This window comes from Ictidomys tridecemlineatus, chromosome 4, assembly GCF_052094955.1.
Source record: "Ictidomys tridecemlineatus isolate mIctTri1 chromosome 4, mIctTri1.hap1, whole genome shotgun sequence".
Lineage (NCBI taxonomy): Eukaryota > Metazoa > Chordata > Mammalia > Rodentia > Sciuridae > Ictidomys > Ictidomys tridecemlineatus.
The window spans coordinates 31,749,909-31,767,663 of NC_135480.1; the positions used below are offsets into that span (position 1 = coordinate 31,749,909).

The following is a 17,755-nucleotide window of genomic DNA, read 5'->3' on the forward strand; positions in this document are numbered from 1 at the left end:
TCCAAAATAAACCATATTTTAGGACACAAAGCAAGTCTTAGCAAATATAAAAAAATCGATATTCCTTGTATCTTATTAGATTATAATGGATCAAAATCAGAAATCAACATCAAGAAAACATATATAAACCACAAAACATATGGAGATTGAACAGTACTCTTTTAAATGATGAATGGCTCATCAAAGAAAAGAGAAGAGAAATTTGAAAATTTCTAAAATTGGGAAGAGTGATATAATATACCAAAACCTCTGGGACACTCTGAATATGGTAGGGAGAGGTAAGTTTATAGCATTAAATTCCCACATTAAAATAAAAAAACCTCAAAAATACCCCAAATAAGCAAATAAACAATTTAATGCTCCATCTCAAGGCCCTAGCAAACAAGAAAAAACTATTTCCAAAACCAGTAGAAGATGGAATAATTTTAAGATCAAAGCTTAATCAAATGGAGAATAAAAAAACAATATAAAGAATCAATGTACCAAAAGTTGGTTTTAGGAATGATAAACAAGATTGATAGCCCCCTAGCAAAACTAACCAAAAGAATGAGAGAGAAGACCCAAATCAACAAAACTGGAGATGAAAAAGGAGATATCACCACAGACACTTCTGAAATCCAGAGGATTATTACAGACTATTTTGAAAACTTAAGTTTTAACAAATTAGAAAAGCTAGAATATATTGACAAATTTCTAGACACATATGACCTACCCATATTGATATAGAAAATGGAGACAGACCAATTTCAAGCAGTGAGATTAAAGCAGTAATTAAAAGCCTTTCAACAAAGCAGAGTCCATGACCAGATGTATTCTCAGCTGAGTTCTAACAGACCTTTAAAGAAGAACTAACTGCAGTCCTCCTCAAAATATTCCATTAAGAAGGAAGGAAACACTCCTAAACTAATTCTATGAAGCCAGTATTACCCTGACACTAAAATCAGAAAAAAAAGAGATCAAAGAAGGAGAACTACCAATATCTCTCATGAACAAGATGCAAAAATTCTTAATCAAGTATTAGCAAACCACATTAAAAAACACATAAAAAAGATTATATAGCATGACCAAGTTGGAACCATCCCAGAGATGTATGGTTAGTTTAAATTAATAAGTCAATAAATGTAATTCATTGCATAAACAGAATCAAGGACAAAATCATATGATCATCTCAATAGATGCAGAAAAGTCCTTTGACAAAAATTTAGCATCTAGTCATGTTAAAAACACTGGAGAAACTGTGAATAGAAGGAACTTAACATCATAAAGACTATGTGTGTTAAACAAAAGTCAGCATTATACTGAATAGAGAAAAATTGAAAGCATTTCCTCTAATCAGGAACAAGATAAGAATGTTTACTCTCACCACTCCTATTCAGTATAGTTTTTGAAACTCTAGCAACCAGTCAAGAGAAGGAAATTAAAGGGATACAAATAGGAAAAGAAGTCAAACTATCTCCATTGCTGATGACATGATTCTATACCTAGAAAACCTGAAAAACTCCAAAAGACCTCTACATCTGATAAACAAATTCAGCAAAGTAGCAGGATACAAGATCAATATTCAAAACCAACAGTTTTCTTATACTTCTGTAATGAATCTGTCAAATTCTCCATATTTGCTGAAGAAGGCAAAATAGTTGATTGGCCCTCTTTCTAAATCTTATATTCCACCAATCACCTACATGGACAGATCAAGCCCATAAAATTCCCTAGACAACAGACATCCATTGGCATCCCTCTCTTGGCACCCCTCCCTCTTTGGGAATTCTGCTTTCTTTCTTTATATTGCTCTATTAAATCCTGCTCCTTTACTTTTACCCTTGTGTCCATGGATTTCATTCTTTGAATTTTTAAGATAGGGAACCCACCTGACATCCATGCTCTGTGTTACTCCATGTTATAGTAGTTGTTTATATTATGTATATTTGTACATTTTCCCTCTTTTCTTGAGTGATCTTTTAATAAGACAGTGTCTGTACAATAGTATTTAAGACTCTAGAAGTCACACATTTGAATATACCTATATGGAAAAATGGTGAGAAAAAAATTATTATTAGACTATGTAGATTTTTCCTAAGTCAGCAGCCAAGAATATCCAAGTAAAAGCAAGAGGACAAAGGACATCCCGAATCACAAACAAATTTCAGTCTGTTATTAGACTCATATCACAGAGTGGCCAAGAATAGAGAGCAATATTAATGATAAGGACTTTGGAAATATCATGATTAAGAAATAATATGTTTACTTATTTAAGGTTTTAAATTGTTACCAAAGAGGAAATAAAACATTTGGGAAAATAAAGAACAAAACCCTGCAAAACTAGGCATTGCAATCTGATTTTCTGAATTCGGTGTCAGCAAGCTTTTTCTGTAAAGAGCCTATGATAGATATTTCAGCTTTTGTGGACCCTGTGATCTCTTTCATAGCCACTTAACTCTGTTGTTACAGTGTGAAAGCAGCCATGTTCAGTATTTAAATGAATGAATGTGTCAGCCGGGCGTGGTGGCACACACCTGTAATCCCAGCAGCACAGGAGGCTGAGACAAGCGGATCATGAGTTCAAAGCCAGCATCAGCCACAGCAAGGCACTAAGCAACTCAGTGAGACCCTGTCTCTAATATAAAATACAAAATTGGACTGGGGATGTGGCTCAGTGGTTGAGTGCTCCTGAGTTCAATCCCTGGTACCCTGCCCTGGCTCCAAAAAAAAAGAATAAATGAGTCTGTATTCCAATAATACTATTTATGGCACTGAAATTTAAATTTTATACAATTTTCAGATGGTTTGAAGTATTGCTATTCTTTTGATTTTTTTCTTTTTAGCTATTTGAAAGTGTAGATTTACGATAGCCACCTCCTCAAGAAGTATTACAACACTGAAAATTGTTGACCATTTGAAATTGGGATTCCTACTGAGGTTGGAAACCCTAATTCTGTCCCAAAGCATGGGCTTCTCCAAAGGCATAACTGCTGTTAATGTTAACTCACTTACCTCTTGACATTTGGCAAGCTTTTGCTGAAAGTTCTGTCATCTGGATGGATTTTAATTCTGGTAAGGAGTCATAAGATAGGTCAGTTGAGACTGCTGTGCTGTGTCCTGTCTGATATTTTCCCATTTTTCTTTAAAAAATGACCTATTCACAAATGAGATTAAACTTCAATTTAGGGAGGGTTTCTAATAGATCAGTTTGTACCACAGTCATTGCTCAAGAGACTAGATTATCATTTTGCCTTTGGATAGCAGAAGAAGAGCAGCAGATGACGACGACGACGACGACTACTACTACTACTACTACTACTACTACTACTACTTACTACTACTACTACTACTATTACTACTTCTTCTTCTTTTTTTAAAAACACATTTTCTCTATCAGCAACATTTTAAGAAAGAGCTAAGAGAGAGATTTTCTCTAGTAATTCACTGATTATCAAAATATTTCTTGAAAGAAAGTTTGCCAGGCAATTTGTTTTATATCACTACGTTAGTGTATTTGACTTTTTTTCTCTATTAAGACATAAAAACATTTAAAACCTGTTTTCTGGTAATCCAAGATGGCAGGCTAGAAGGAGAATGGATTTTGTGTTGTTTTGTGACTAAGATTCTAGTAGTGGGAATACTGTTTCTCTGCAAGTTACTAGAGAACCCCCAACAGCTACACCCATGCAGGAATCCCACTGCTTCTCCCACACAGGATACCCAGCCACTGTCTACACGTGAGACCTCCAGCTGCCACTCCCTTGTAGACCTCATCTACCAATGTGAGGCTCCCCCAGTTACTTTCATCTTGGGACACTGAAATCACTTCCATAGACCCCTACATGTGGTAGCTTTCACCTGGAGACATAGGATAGGGACTAGAGATAGCCGCCAGCCACAACACTGCTCACTACAGAGCTGCATCTCTGAACACACCACCCAATGCCACCACCCAACCTAACCCCACCTGACACCCCATCTCTGAAAGCAGCCTCCATCTTGGGACACCTTTGTATCTATCTTTAGTTGGGGCAACTCTCAGCTTGGGACCTAGAAGCAATATCAAAGTACCTATAGTCCCCACTTCCTCCCTCTCCCTCATAGCTACTAACCTAGCACCGTGCTTGCAGTTACAGGACCGGTCCATAGCAAAACCTGACATGAACTGCCCAATTCAAAACACCTCTCCTCACAGGTGCACAGCCCCCAGAGCACAGACCACAAGACCTCTGGAGAGAGAGGTTCCTGATTGGGAGGTAGGAATGGGGGAGTGAGTGAGATATACAGATTAGAGACCAGGAATTGTGAGGTCTACAGGTGATATAAGGATATAAGATCAGGCACCCACATCATACTAACACACCCTAAAGGAGATCCTTGGAGTGCAATCTCCCAGTGGGACCTGTAAGTGCTATACCCCACCTCCCTAGGAGCTCTGTCCCCAAGACCAATCCTCCTACCCTAATAACTTTCACCATCCTAAGGGTGGAGATACCAGCAAACAGCAGACAACTTCACCTATTGGATGAGAAGGGAAGTAGGAAAGATAATGAACTCCAACAAAATCAATCCTTATATTTTCCTTTGAGATTTTTTTTAGTTGTCATTGGATATTTATTTATATGTGGTGCTGAGATTTAACCCTGTGCCTCTCACATGCTAGGCAAGTGCTCTATCAGTGAGCCATGACCTCAGCCCCTTTGAGATTTTTTTCTCCCTTCTTTTCACTCTCTCTCTTATTCTACCCTCACATCTCCAACATTTGTGAAACAAAGTATTTTTCATGAATTAAGCTACTGAGGTCTGGGATGTCTGAATAGTATATTACAGTTTGTGTTGTATATTCTTTTATCTCCTATTTTTACATTTTTATTTTTCTTAATTTTTATGTTTTTTTTTGTACTCTCTCTTGTCTTCTCACTTGTCTCCCCCAAATCACTTTCTCTCTTTTCTTCTGCTACTAGCTAACTTCTTTAGATACCTCTTTCAGGCTTCCTAAGATTTAATAACTCTATATCTTCACCTCCTACCTCCTTAATATCTCATCCTACATCCCACCTCTGGTTCTCTCTTTGTCCACCATCAGAAACTTAGACGCTTTTGCAAACCTACTATTTATATTGTGGATAATAATTGAACTCTCCATTTCTGTATATTGTGACAAAACCATAAACATCTTAACATCAGCTAATTGGTTTAAGGCTGTATATTGTTTGTATTGGGGTCTGTTAATATTATTTTTCCCCTTAAAGGAGAGGTATTTGAACCCTGCAGGGACACTATAAGCCTATAGGGTAAAAACTGTAACACCTCAGATCCACAGTGCCTAAAGGGAAGACACAGAAACAACATGAAAAAACAAGGGTAGAGAGTGCCCCAAACCAACCAAGGTACTACATGATTAGAATCCATGGCCAGCACAACAAAAGAAATGACAGAGAAGGAGTTCAGGATGTACATAATTAAAATGTTCTGTGAATTAAACGATGATATAAAAGAGCAAATACAGGCAGAAAAAGGTTATTTCAATAAAGAGCTACATAAGCAAATATAGGAAGCAAAAGATTACTTCAATAAGGAGATAGAGGTTCTGAAAACAAACAAACAAACAGAAATCCTTGAAATGAAAGAAACAATAAACCAAATTAAAAACTCAATAGCATCACCAACAGATTAGATCACTTGGAAGACAGAATCTCAGAAAATGAAGACAAAATATATAATCTTGAAAAGAATGTTGACTACACAATGAAGATGGTAAGAAACCATGAGCAGAACATTCAAGAATTATGGGATAACATAAAAAGGCAGAACTTAAGAATAATTGGGTTAGAGGTGGGCATAGAGTTCCAAACCAAAGGAATGAACAATCTAGTCAATGAAATAATATCAGAAAATTTTCCAAACATGAATAATGGATTGGAAAACTAAATACAAAAGGCTAAAGGACACCAAATGTACAATTTTACAACAGATATCCACACCAAGGCACATTATCCTGAAAATGCCTAGCATACAGAATAAGGAGAGAATTTCAAAAGCCGCATGAGAAAGGAATCAGATTACATAGGGGGGAAACCAATTAGGGTATATGCAGATTTTTCAACACAAACCCTGAAGGTTAGAAGATCCTGGAACAGCATATACTAAGCTCTGAAAGAAAATGGGTGCCAACTAGGAATCTTATTTTTAGCAAAATTAAGCTTTAGATTTAATGATGAAATAAAAACCTTCCAAGAAAAACAAAATTAAAAGAATTTACAACTTGAAAGCCTGCACTACAGAATATCCTCAGCAAATCCACAAAGAGGAAATGAAAAACAACAATGAAAATCAGCAAAGGGAGGTATTACACTAAAGGAAAAACCAATAAAAGGAGAAACCAAGTCAAGTTAAATTACCAAAAATAGACAAAATGACTGGGAATATAAATCGTGTCTCAATAATAACCCTGAATGTTAATGGCCTAAACTCACCAATCAAAAAACATAGACTGGCAGATGGTTTTTAAAAAAAGAACCAACAATATGCTGCCTTCAAGAGACTCATCTCATAGGAAAAAACATCTGCAGACTGAAGGTGAAAGGTTGGGAAAAAACATACCACTCACATGGTCTGTGGAAACAAGCAGGGGTTTCCATTCTTAGATCAAATAAAGTAGACTTCAAGCCAAAGTTAATCAAAAGGGATAAAGAAGGATATTACATACTGCTTAAGGAACCATATATCAACAAGACATAATAATTATAAGTATATATGCCCCAAACAATGGAGTGTCTACATTCATCAAGAAAACTCTTCTCAAGTTCAAGGGTCAAATATATACAACACAGTAATTCTGGGTGACTTTAACCACCTCTTTCACCACTGGATAGATCATCCAAACAAAAGCTGAACAAAGAAACTATAGAACTTAATTAGGGCAGAAGGAAGGGAGGGGAAGGGAGAGGGTATGGGGTTACAAATGATGGTGGAATGTGATGGACATTATTATCCAAAGTACATGCATAAAGACACGAATTGGTGTGAATATATTTTGTATACAACCAGAGATATGAAAAATTGTGCTCTATATGTGTAATAAGAATTGTAATGCATTCTGCTGTCAGATATAAATAAAAAATTAATAAAAAAGAAGAAAAAACAAAACAATAACTTAGACTTAACTGACATATATAGAATATTTCATCCTTCAATGAACAAATACCCTTTCTTCTCAGCAGCACATAGATCCTTCTTGAAAATAAACCATATACTGTGCCACAAAGCAACTCTTAGTAAATATAAAAAAGTAGAGATACTACCCTGCATTTTATCAGATCATAATGGAATGGAATTAGAAATAAATAAATGAAACAATAAATAAATAAATGCTACTCCAACACCTGGATATGCTACTGAATGGACAATGGGTTGCAAAAGACATCAAGGAGGAGATTAAAAAAATTCTTAGAGGTAAAGGAGAACACAGATACAACATATTGAAATTTCTGGGACACTATGAAAGAATTACTAAAAGGAAAATTTATTGGAGTTCATTCCTAAAAGAAAAAGTCAACAAATAAGTAACTTAACATTACATCTCAAAGCCCTAGAAAAAGAAGGACAAATCAACACCAAAAGTAGTAGAAGACAGGAAAAATCAATGAAATTGAAACAAAAGAAGCAATGGAAAAAAATTGACAAATAAAAAGTTGGTTCTTTGAAAAAATAAATAAAACCGACAGACCCTTAGCCATGCTAATGAAGAGAAGGAGAGAGAAAACTCAGATTACTAACATCCATGATGAAAAAGGAAATATTATGACAGACACTACAAAAATATAGGAGACTATTAGAAATTATTTTGAAAACCATTACCCAATAAAATAGAAAATATCAAGGGTAGTGACAAATTTCTAAAGTTATATGATTTGCCCAATCTGAATCAGGATGATTTACACAAGTTAAACAGATCAATCTCAAGCAATGAAACAGAAGATGCCATCAGAAGCCTACCAACCAAGAAAAGCCAGGACCAGATGGATACACAATGGAGTTCTATAAGACCTTTAAAGAAGAACTAATGCCAATACTCTTCAAATTATTTTATGAAATAGAAAAAGAGGGAGTACTTCCAAACTTATTCTGTGAGGTCAGTATCACCCTGATTCCAAAACCAGGCAAAGACACATCAAAGAAAGAAAACTTCAGATCAATATCTCTAATGAACATAGATGCAAAAATTCTCAATAAAATTCTGGAAAATCAAATACAAAAACTCATCAAAAAAGATAGTGTACCACGATCAAGTGGGATTCACCCCAGGGATGCAAGGTTATTTCAACATATGGCATTCAATAAATGTAATTCATCACATCAATAGACTTAAAAGATAAGAATCATATGATCATCTCAATAGATGCAGAAAAAGTATTCAACAAAATATAGCACCCCTTCAAGTTCAAAACACTAGAAAAACTAGGGATAACAGGAACATGTGTCAACATTGTAAAAGCTATCTATGCTAAGTCCCAGGCCAACATGATTCTAAATGGAGAAAAATTGAAAGCATTCCCTCTAAAAATTGGAACAAGACAGGGATGTACTCTTTTACCACTTCTGTTTAACAGTTCTTAAAACACTGGCTGGAACAATTAGACAGATGAAAGAAATTAAAGGGAAACAGGAAAAGAAGAGCTCAAACTAGCACTATTTGCTGAAGGTATTATTCTATACTTAGAAGACCCAAAAAATTCCACCAGAAAACTTGTAGAACTAGTAAATGAATTCAGCAAAGTAGCAGGATATAAAACCAATACTCATAAATCAAAGGCATTTCAGTATATCAGTGACAAATCCTCTGAAAGGAAAACAAGTAAAACTTCCCCATTGATAATAGCCTCAAAAAAATTAGGGCTTAACCTAACAAAAGAGGTGCAAGACCTCTATAATGGAAACTACAGAATGCTAAATAAAGAAATTAAAGAAGACCTTACAAGATGGAAAGATCTCCCTTGTTCTTGGATAGGCAGAATTAATATTGTCAAAATGATGATACTACCAAAAGCATTATACAGATTTAATGTAATTCCACTCAAAATCCCAATGATATTCCTCATAGAAATAGAAAAAGCAGTCATGACATTCATCTGGAAAAATAAGAGACCCAGAATAGCTAAAGCAATTTTTAGCAAGAAGAGTGAAGCAGGTGAAATCACTATACCAGATCTTAAACTATACTACAGAGCCATAGTAGACCAATGGTACAGAATAGAGGACATAGAGACTAACCCACATAATTACATTTTATTAGACAAAGGCACCAAAAATATACATTGCAGAAAAAATACTCTCTTCAAAAATGGTGCTGGGAAAACTGGAAATCCGTATGCAACAAAAATGAAATTAAACCCCTATCTCTCCCCCTGCACAAAAATCAAAGTGGATTAAGGACTCAGGAATTAAACCAGAGACCCTGCATCTAGTAGAAGAAAAAGTAGGCCCAAATCTTTATCATGTGGGATTAGTCCCCTACTTCCTTAATAAGACAAGAATTAAAATCAAGAATTAATAAATGTGATAGATTCAAATGAAAAAGCTTCTTCTCAGCAAAAGAAATAATCTGTGAGGTAAATAGAGAGCCTACAGCTTGGGAGCAAATTTTTACCACTCGCACATCAGATAGAGCACTAATCTGTAGGGTATATAAAGAACTCAAAAAGCTAAACACCAAAAAAAAAAAAACAAACAAACAAAAAAAAACAACCAAATAACCTAATCAACAAATGGGCCAAGGAACTAAGCAGACACTTCTCAGAAGGTGATATACAGTCAATCAACAAATATATGAAAGAATGTTCAACATTTCTCTAACAATTAGAGAAATGCAAATCAAAACTACTCTAAGATTTCATCTCTTTTTTATTAGTTGTTCAAAACATTACAAAGTTCTTGACATATCATATTTCATACATTTGATTCAAGCAGATTATGAACTCCTATTTTTACCCTATATACATAATGCAGATTCACATCGGTTACACATCCACTTTTTTAACCTACTGCCATACTAGTGTATGTTGTATTCTGCTGCCTTTCCTAACCTCTGCTTTCCCCCCTCCCCACCCCTCCCCTCCCCTCCCTTCCCGTCTTCCCTCCCTACCCCATCTACTGTAATTCATTTCTCTCTCTTGTTTTTTTTCCCCTTTCCCCTCACTTCCTCTTATATGTAATTTTGTATAACAATGAGGGTCTCCTTCATTTACCATGCAATTTCCCTTCTCTCTCTCTTTCCCTCCCTATCTCCTTCCAATCAGAATGCCAGCTATTAAGAATATAAACAACAATAACTGTTGGTGAGGATGTGGGGGAAAAAGGCACACTTATACATTGCTGGTGGAACTACAAAATGGTGCAGACAATATGGAAAGTAGAATGGAGATTCAGAAAACTGGAAATGAAAATACTTTTTGATCCAGGTATCCCACTCTTCACTCTATACCCAAAGGACGTAAAAACAGCATACCACAGGGACACAGCCACGTCAATATTTATAGCAGCACAATTCACAATAGCTAAACAAATGGAAAAAGAAACCGAGGGCTATATACACAATGGAATATTACTCAGCATTAAAAGAGAATAAAATCATGGCAATTACAGGTAAATGGATAGAGTTGGAGAAGTAAGCCAGTCCCCAAAACCCCAAAGGCTGAATGTTTTCTCTAATGTGAATGCTGATCCATATTGGAGGTTGAGTGGGGAGCATGGGAGGAATGGAGGAACTTTAGATAGGGCAAAGGGGAGGGAGAAGGGAGTGGGCATGGGAGTGGGAAAGATGATGGAATGAGATGGACATCATTATCCTAGGTACATATATTAAGACATGAATGGTGTGACTCTACTTTGTGTATAACCAGAGACATGAAAAATTATGCTCTGTATGTGTACTATGAATTGAAATGCATTCTGCTGTCGTGTATAACAAATTAGAATAAATAAACTTTTAAAACCTGTTTTCCATTAAAATCCTTAGTTTTGTTGTATGTAAAATATCATATACATATATATGAATGTATTCATATATGTATACACACATATATGTGAATAACGTGTAAAAGTAAGATGTGGTATCATAAAGGAGAAAATAATATTTCTCATTTGGGGGTTCAAAGGTAACATTTACAAGGTGGAATAGGGTGAACATCAGGGATCAGAAATGCCCATTATATGAGTAACTTTTATAAATCTTTAATATTTAGAGAAATATCTCTTTGTAAGTTTGAGGATAAAGTGAGAAATTGATTTCCTCCCAAAACAATATCATTAATTTGCTTACTTGATATATTTCCTTTTTCTTTTTCTGGTCTGGAGATTGAACTTGGACACTCTACCAACTAAACAACACCCTCAGCCCTTTTTATTTATTTATTTTTTTTGAGATAGGGTCATGTTAAGTTACCCAGGCTGACTTCAAATTTGAGATCCTCCTGGCTCAACCTCCCAAGTGGCTGGGATTATAGGTGTGCGTCACTGTACTTGGCTTATCTAAAGGTTTTCAAAATCTGTTTCCTAGGCAGTTGGAAATTTTCTAAGTAATTTTTGCTTCACATTTGTCATCTGGGAATATGAACCAATTGATGTAGATCTGGGAAAGGCAGTATTATTTTTTAAAAAATTAACTTTGGAAACTTAAATATTTTAAAGTAATTAGGAAGTTCATAAAAACAAAAGGCATAAAATAAAAATTTTATCACAGTATAATACATGGCTCAGTATTAAATAATATTTACAGAGTCATAACAATGTAAATATTGACTATTGATTTCAGGCATAATTTTGATATAACTGATGGAAGACTAGGAGAAAATGTGGGGTAATAGTTATATAAGAAAGCTAAACTTGCAACACAACAGGAGGTCAAAGAAAAAATTTTAAAATTGCCAAGTCAATGCATTATGTAGAAATTGTGAAGTAAATAAGAAAAGTGGTTACCACTTAGATGTATTTTTTAAATGATGAGAATTATTGATTTTTATAAAAATAGAAGAAAATGTTAAAATTATCTTGAATCTAAAGGACAAAACATATAACTTCCACCAAAGGAGGGAGCAAGAAACGGACCATATATGTGCATTTTTAAAAAAAATGTCCTGAGATAGCTTTGGTTATGCAAAAGAAAAGAAAGATAAGAAAAGAAAGAAAAGAAAAGAAAAGAAAAGAAAAAGTTATTTCAGTTACTTTCAAGTCATATACGTTGCCATGTGAATGTTTGTGCTTAGATAATAAAATTGATTTCTCTAGAAATCCTAAGACCATAGTCTGTTTGTGTACTAGAATTTTTAATTTTAATATCTTTGGTTAAAAGGTATCTTCTTGAAGAAAGATTTGGAGCCAGGCATTCCAGAGTCTCAAGATTTTAAAAACAATGTGTTTTTATTGTGAAGAAGGAAGTGGAAGTAAAATTTTTACATAATGATTCCATGAGAAAAAAAAACACATAAAATTGGTTTAAAGTTGCATTTCAAGAGGATAAAAATGCAATGTGTTTAAATTAAGCTGTGAACCAAATTAAGATTTAAGCAGATGAGGTTATAAGAATTTATGTTTTGACTTCTCATAATTTTTTAAATAGGAAACTCTTCAGAGTCAAAAGGAAGCATTAGTGAAGCAACACAAAGAAGCAATGGAAATTTTTAAAAAGCAGGTATTTTAGACACTATAATGCACTTCCTCCCTTTTGCATGATATGAAGGCAGGGTTTTCTCCAGACTCCTGGAAGACAAGAAGGAGAAAAGGGTATTATGAGGAGTAATAATTGAATAGCTACTTTAAATCATGACTGATAATAAAGAGTGTTTGGGAAAAATGTTTTCTCAGAGATGGAGATGTTCTTTCATTTCTTCTAAATTATTTAGGTGAATGATGTGCATGTATTCTTATTTCTTTTCCTTTTCCTCTTTCTTTTGTTAGAGTATCTTGGAATCTTACCTTTTCCACTTTCCTCCTTTATTAAAGTCAGTCATAATACTGGCTGAGATGCAAATAAGGAGATTTAAGGGATGAGAGGTGATTACCATGCACAGAATCTTCCATAAATTCAACCAACTTAAAGTACCTAATGAAATAAATAAGAAAAAAAAAAAACAAAAGAAAAATATTTTAAAGGAATGAATAGCAGCACTTTTTTAGTAATTTGAATTCTTAGGTCTTCTTAACTGCTTCAAATTTCTCTTCAGTCCGTAGCTAGAAAATATTAGTTTAAAAAATATGCTCATTCAAAATAAATTAGCCTCTGGAAGTTTTTCCTTTTATCCCACTATCTTCATTTGTACTTCCTTTTCATTCCTTCCTTCCTTTGTTGTCTTCATCTTTATGCAATGTCTGTTTAGAAAAAGAAATGTACCTAAAGAATAAACCCATAAAAGCTATATCACTAGTGTGTTATGGTTATTGATGATTTACACATTAGTTTGAATTTGTTTAAACAAATAATGAACTTTATTCCTTCAATCTGAAATAGGTCTCATCAAATTTATGAGAATTTTAATTGAAGGGTATGGAAGCAGAAGCCAAAAAAGTATCTTAGTATTCTCTAGGAGAGAACAAATAGAACAAATGTACATCTGCTATCACAAGGGACTTGGAAAAGAAAAGAACACACAGTTATCTGAAGGTTAGGGAGAAAGTGTCTTGAGTTTCCAATGGGGTGGGACCCAAGGTCTTAAGCACGCTAGGCAAGTACTAAGCAGAATCCCCGGCCTTATGTTTGTTTTAAATAAATAATTCTTGAATATAAGGAGTGTGAAAAAGGAGATAGGAACGTTTCAAAGAAAAAATTTATTTTTTGACAATTTTACTAAGTATACTTGTGCTACTTAGAATATTTCTTTTTTAAAATTTTTATTCTAATTTGTTATATATGACAGCAGAATGCATTATAATTCATATTATACATATAGAGCACAATTTTTCATATCTCTGGTTGTATACAAAGTATATTCACATCTTTTGTGTTTTCATGCATGTACTTAGGGTCATGATGTCCATCTCATTCCACCATCTTTTTTACTCCCTTTCCCCCTCCCTTCATCACCCTCCCCTTTTCCCTATCTAGAGTTTGTCTATTCCTCCCAACCCCAGTATAAATCAGCCTCCTTATATCAGAGAAAACATTCAGTATTTGGTTTTTTTGGGGGATTGGCTAACTTCACTTAGCATTACCTTCTCCAGCTCCGTCCATTTACCTGCAAATGCCATGATTTTATTATCTTTTATTGCTGAGTAATATAGAATATTTCATTATTGTCCTTTGATATGTGTTTTTCAGTTTTTTGTTTTAAAATGTCATTATTTTAAAAAGTCATCATTTCACTATCATGCATTTAAATTTTTTTTCAGAGCACAAATACTGTCTGCAAATAAAAATTGTAATGATTTCATAAAATTATACCTTCAGAAAAGTACACATGCTATTATTTAGGAGTAGATGATGAGATATTCAGACATTTAAGGAAATTTCTAAAGGGGAAAATGAAACTTTGAAGGGTTATTGATGTCTCTAAGTGAGATTAAATTTTTCACTTATTTTGTTGACTGTCTTTTCCTCTCTTTTCTACCTTTTGTTTTTTTAGTTGTCAATGGGCCTTTAGTTTTATTTATTTTTATGTGGTGCTGAGAATTGAACCCACTGCCTCACACATGCTAGACAAGCGCTCTACCTCTCAGCTACAACCCCAGCCCTCTCTTTTGTATCTTTATTATTTTATTTTCTAGATGTAAAATGACATATTCATATTATATTAAATTCAAACAATACAGAAATATGAAATGTTTCTGTAATCCTATTAACCAGCAGAAATTACTGTTACTGTTTTACTTATCTGTATCTTAATTTTAAAAATTATCAGTTGCAAATGAAGATGTATGCCTTGGAAGAAGAAAAGGTATTTATTAATTTTTAAAATAATTTAAAGCATATGTAAATGAATTAAATTTTCAGTTATTCACTATAGTAGGAAACAGCCTTGGTAATAAACTAATGGGGGAGAATGTTGATTGCTTAAAATCCTAGAAGTGGAAAGAACCCAAATAATTACATTATTTGACCTCTGTCATTTTACAATTGAGAAGACTGAGGCTCAATGAAGATATAATGATTTGCTGTGGCAAAGTTGGGAATTTCAACCCCCAAATTAATGTTTCTTCCACTCTACTGCAATGTTCTAATGTTTTTAGTGCTTTTTCAATGTATTTATTTAGTGCTTTTTCAATGTTCTTTAAAACACATTGAAATGACTTGTACTTGAGTGCAGACCAACCTGAAAAGGAGAAATGATTCCCAAATGTAGAAACTAACCAGGTGCTAGATATTTTCTCTAGCTGTTTGTTAGTTAATACATATTTTTATTATGCTTATGAGCATACAGTTTGCTGTTTTAATAATTATAGCTGAGTATTTTTAGCAAAAAAATTTAAATTTAAAAAAATTTCCCCATCCTTATATTCATAATATAATATAAATGTACCTGTACTTTATTAATTAGAATACAATCAAATCTCTGTATCCAAAGTTTTGTATCCACAGGTTCAACCAACTGCTGGTTGGAAATATCAGGAAAGAAAAAATTGAATGTACTAGACATGTACAGATTTTTTTCTTGTTTTCTATAAGCAGTACAGTATAACAAACATTTGCATAGTATTTACATTGTATTAGGTATTATAAGTGATCTAGATTTAAGATATATAGGAGGACATGTGTAGGTTGTATGTGAATATGAACACTAGGCTTTTTTTTTTTTTTTTTTGGATAGCTTACATCCCAGCTGTTCTTTATTTTTTATTTTGAGACAGGGTCTTGCTAAGTTGCTTAGGGCCTCATTAAGTTGCTGAGGCTACCTTTGAACTTTCAAGCCTTCTGCCTCAGTGTCCTGAGTTGCTGGGATTATAGACATGTACAATCATGCCAGACTACTATTTTATTTTATTTAAGTGACTTGAGAATCCTTAGGTTTTGGTATTCATGTTGTTCTTGAAACCAACTCCTTGCATATTCTGTGAGATGATTGTATATTTATTCTAACTGCAAGAATTAAATAATTATATAGTATCTCAAAATTTTATGAATGTTCTCTTGATAAAATGATTAGTCATTATAATGAGATATTTCATTTTATGATTATTATAATCATGCAAAAGCCTTATTTTTTAATATTTTGAAGCCATTAGAAATATATTTTGTCATGCAGATACAACTTAAAAGCCTATAAAGTATTAGATTTAAGTTATAAATTTTGGTTCTTGAGCTATTATATTTTCTCCTTTATAATATTTACATTAGAAAGTATTAAAATATAGTTTTTTACTTAAAGGGAAAATATCAACTTGCTGCAGAAATAAAAGAAAAAGAAATAGAAGGATTGAAGGAAACATTAAAAGCATTACAGGTAAAGTAACAGTACTACTTAAAAAGTAATTTGCTATTCTATTGTTGTTTTTAGTAGAACATCATTAAACATGTAATTTAGCAAAGCAAAGCTGAAAATTTATACTATATATTTTACATAGTTTAGTACTTTATTTTCCCAAGAGACTTAAATTTCAAATTAGTATCTTCGCTTCATCATCTTTTATTTTTAAAAATACTAAATTACTTTTACTATTTTTTTTCATGTGTGTGTGTGTGTGTGTTTTACTGAGGGTTGAACCTAGGGGAACATTACTACTAAACTACACCCCAGCCCTTTTTATTTTTTCATTTTGGGACAGGGTCTCACTAAGTTGCCATGGCTGGCCTTGAACTTGCAATCCTTCTGCCTCAGCTTCCTTTGTACCTGAGACTACAAATGGGTGCCACTGCACCCAGCTCACTATTTCTTATAGTAATAAAGCTAGAGTCTTTTAAAACACTTTTCACATGAGAAAAACAAGTAAAGTCCATATATTTTAATTTACCCATGGTCCTTAAAAGTTAAAATAGTGCTAATTGAATTTTTATCATGTGCTAATAAGTATTGTGCTTATTTTCTACAAATATAGGCTAGGAAACATCATCTTTGCTCTTACGTTGATCACAGTCTCTTGGAAAATACAGAAATATTTAACTAATGATAATACATTCCGTGTGTTTATTGAAGGTCTACTATGTGCCAGACAGTTTTCTTAGCACCAAGGATATAGTGATGAGTAGAAAAAATAATCATTTCTCTTCTGGAACATCCAAAAACATATAATGAAGAGTGAATAAAGATCATTGGTAAAGGGTATATTCTCATGATTTCAAAATATTACCCTATAGATAACACTAATTACAAAGAACAAAATATAAATTTTCACAGTGGAAGGATCCTGAAGTTCATCACCTTAACCAAGTGATCAAATGTAGCATTGTTAATAATATTATGCAGTAAGAGGCACAAAAATTTACCGATATAATATAAATATTTTTAGTACCAGGGATTGAACTCAGGGGCACTCAGCTACTGAGCCACATCACCAGGCCTTTTAGAGACAGGGTCTCACTGAGTTACTTAGCACCTTGCTGTTGCTGAGGCTGGCTTTGAACTTGCAGTCCTCCTGCCTCAGCTTCCCAAGCCACTGGGATTATAGGGATGTGTCACCATCTGGGGCCAGTGTAATTACCCTTTTACCAAAAAATTAACCTGAATCTAATACTGGAGAAACAATGAAACAAACTCATAATGCGGGATATCCTATAATACAACTAACCTGGAATATTTAAAATATTTATTTTTAAGTTTTCGGTGGACACAACATCTTTATTTTATTTTTT

At 33.7% G+C, this 17,755-nt stretch overlaps 1 protein-coding gene across 1 annotated transcript in view; it reads left to right on the forward strand.

Annotated features, from left to right (window-relative positions):
• Positions 1-16,418, forward strand: part of LOC144376647 (coiled-coil domain-containing protein 73-like) — a 42,654-nt gene extending 26,236 nt beyond the window's left edge. Inside the window, exons 3-5 of the mRNA XM_078044905.1 lie at positions 12,596-12,667; positions 14,871-14,906; positions 16,335-16,418. Of these exons, the coding sequence (XP_077901031.1) occupies positions 12,596-12,667; positions 14,871-14,906; positions 16,335-16,418 (192 nt within the window). The remainder of the gene's footprint in view (positions 1-12,595; positions 12,668-14,870; positions 14,907-16,334) is intronic.
• Positions 16,419-17,755: the final 1,337 nt, after the last annotated feature.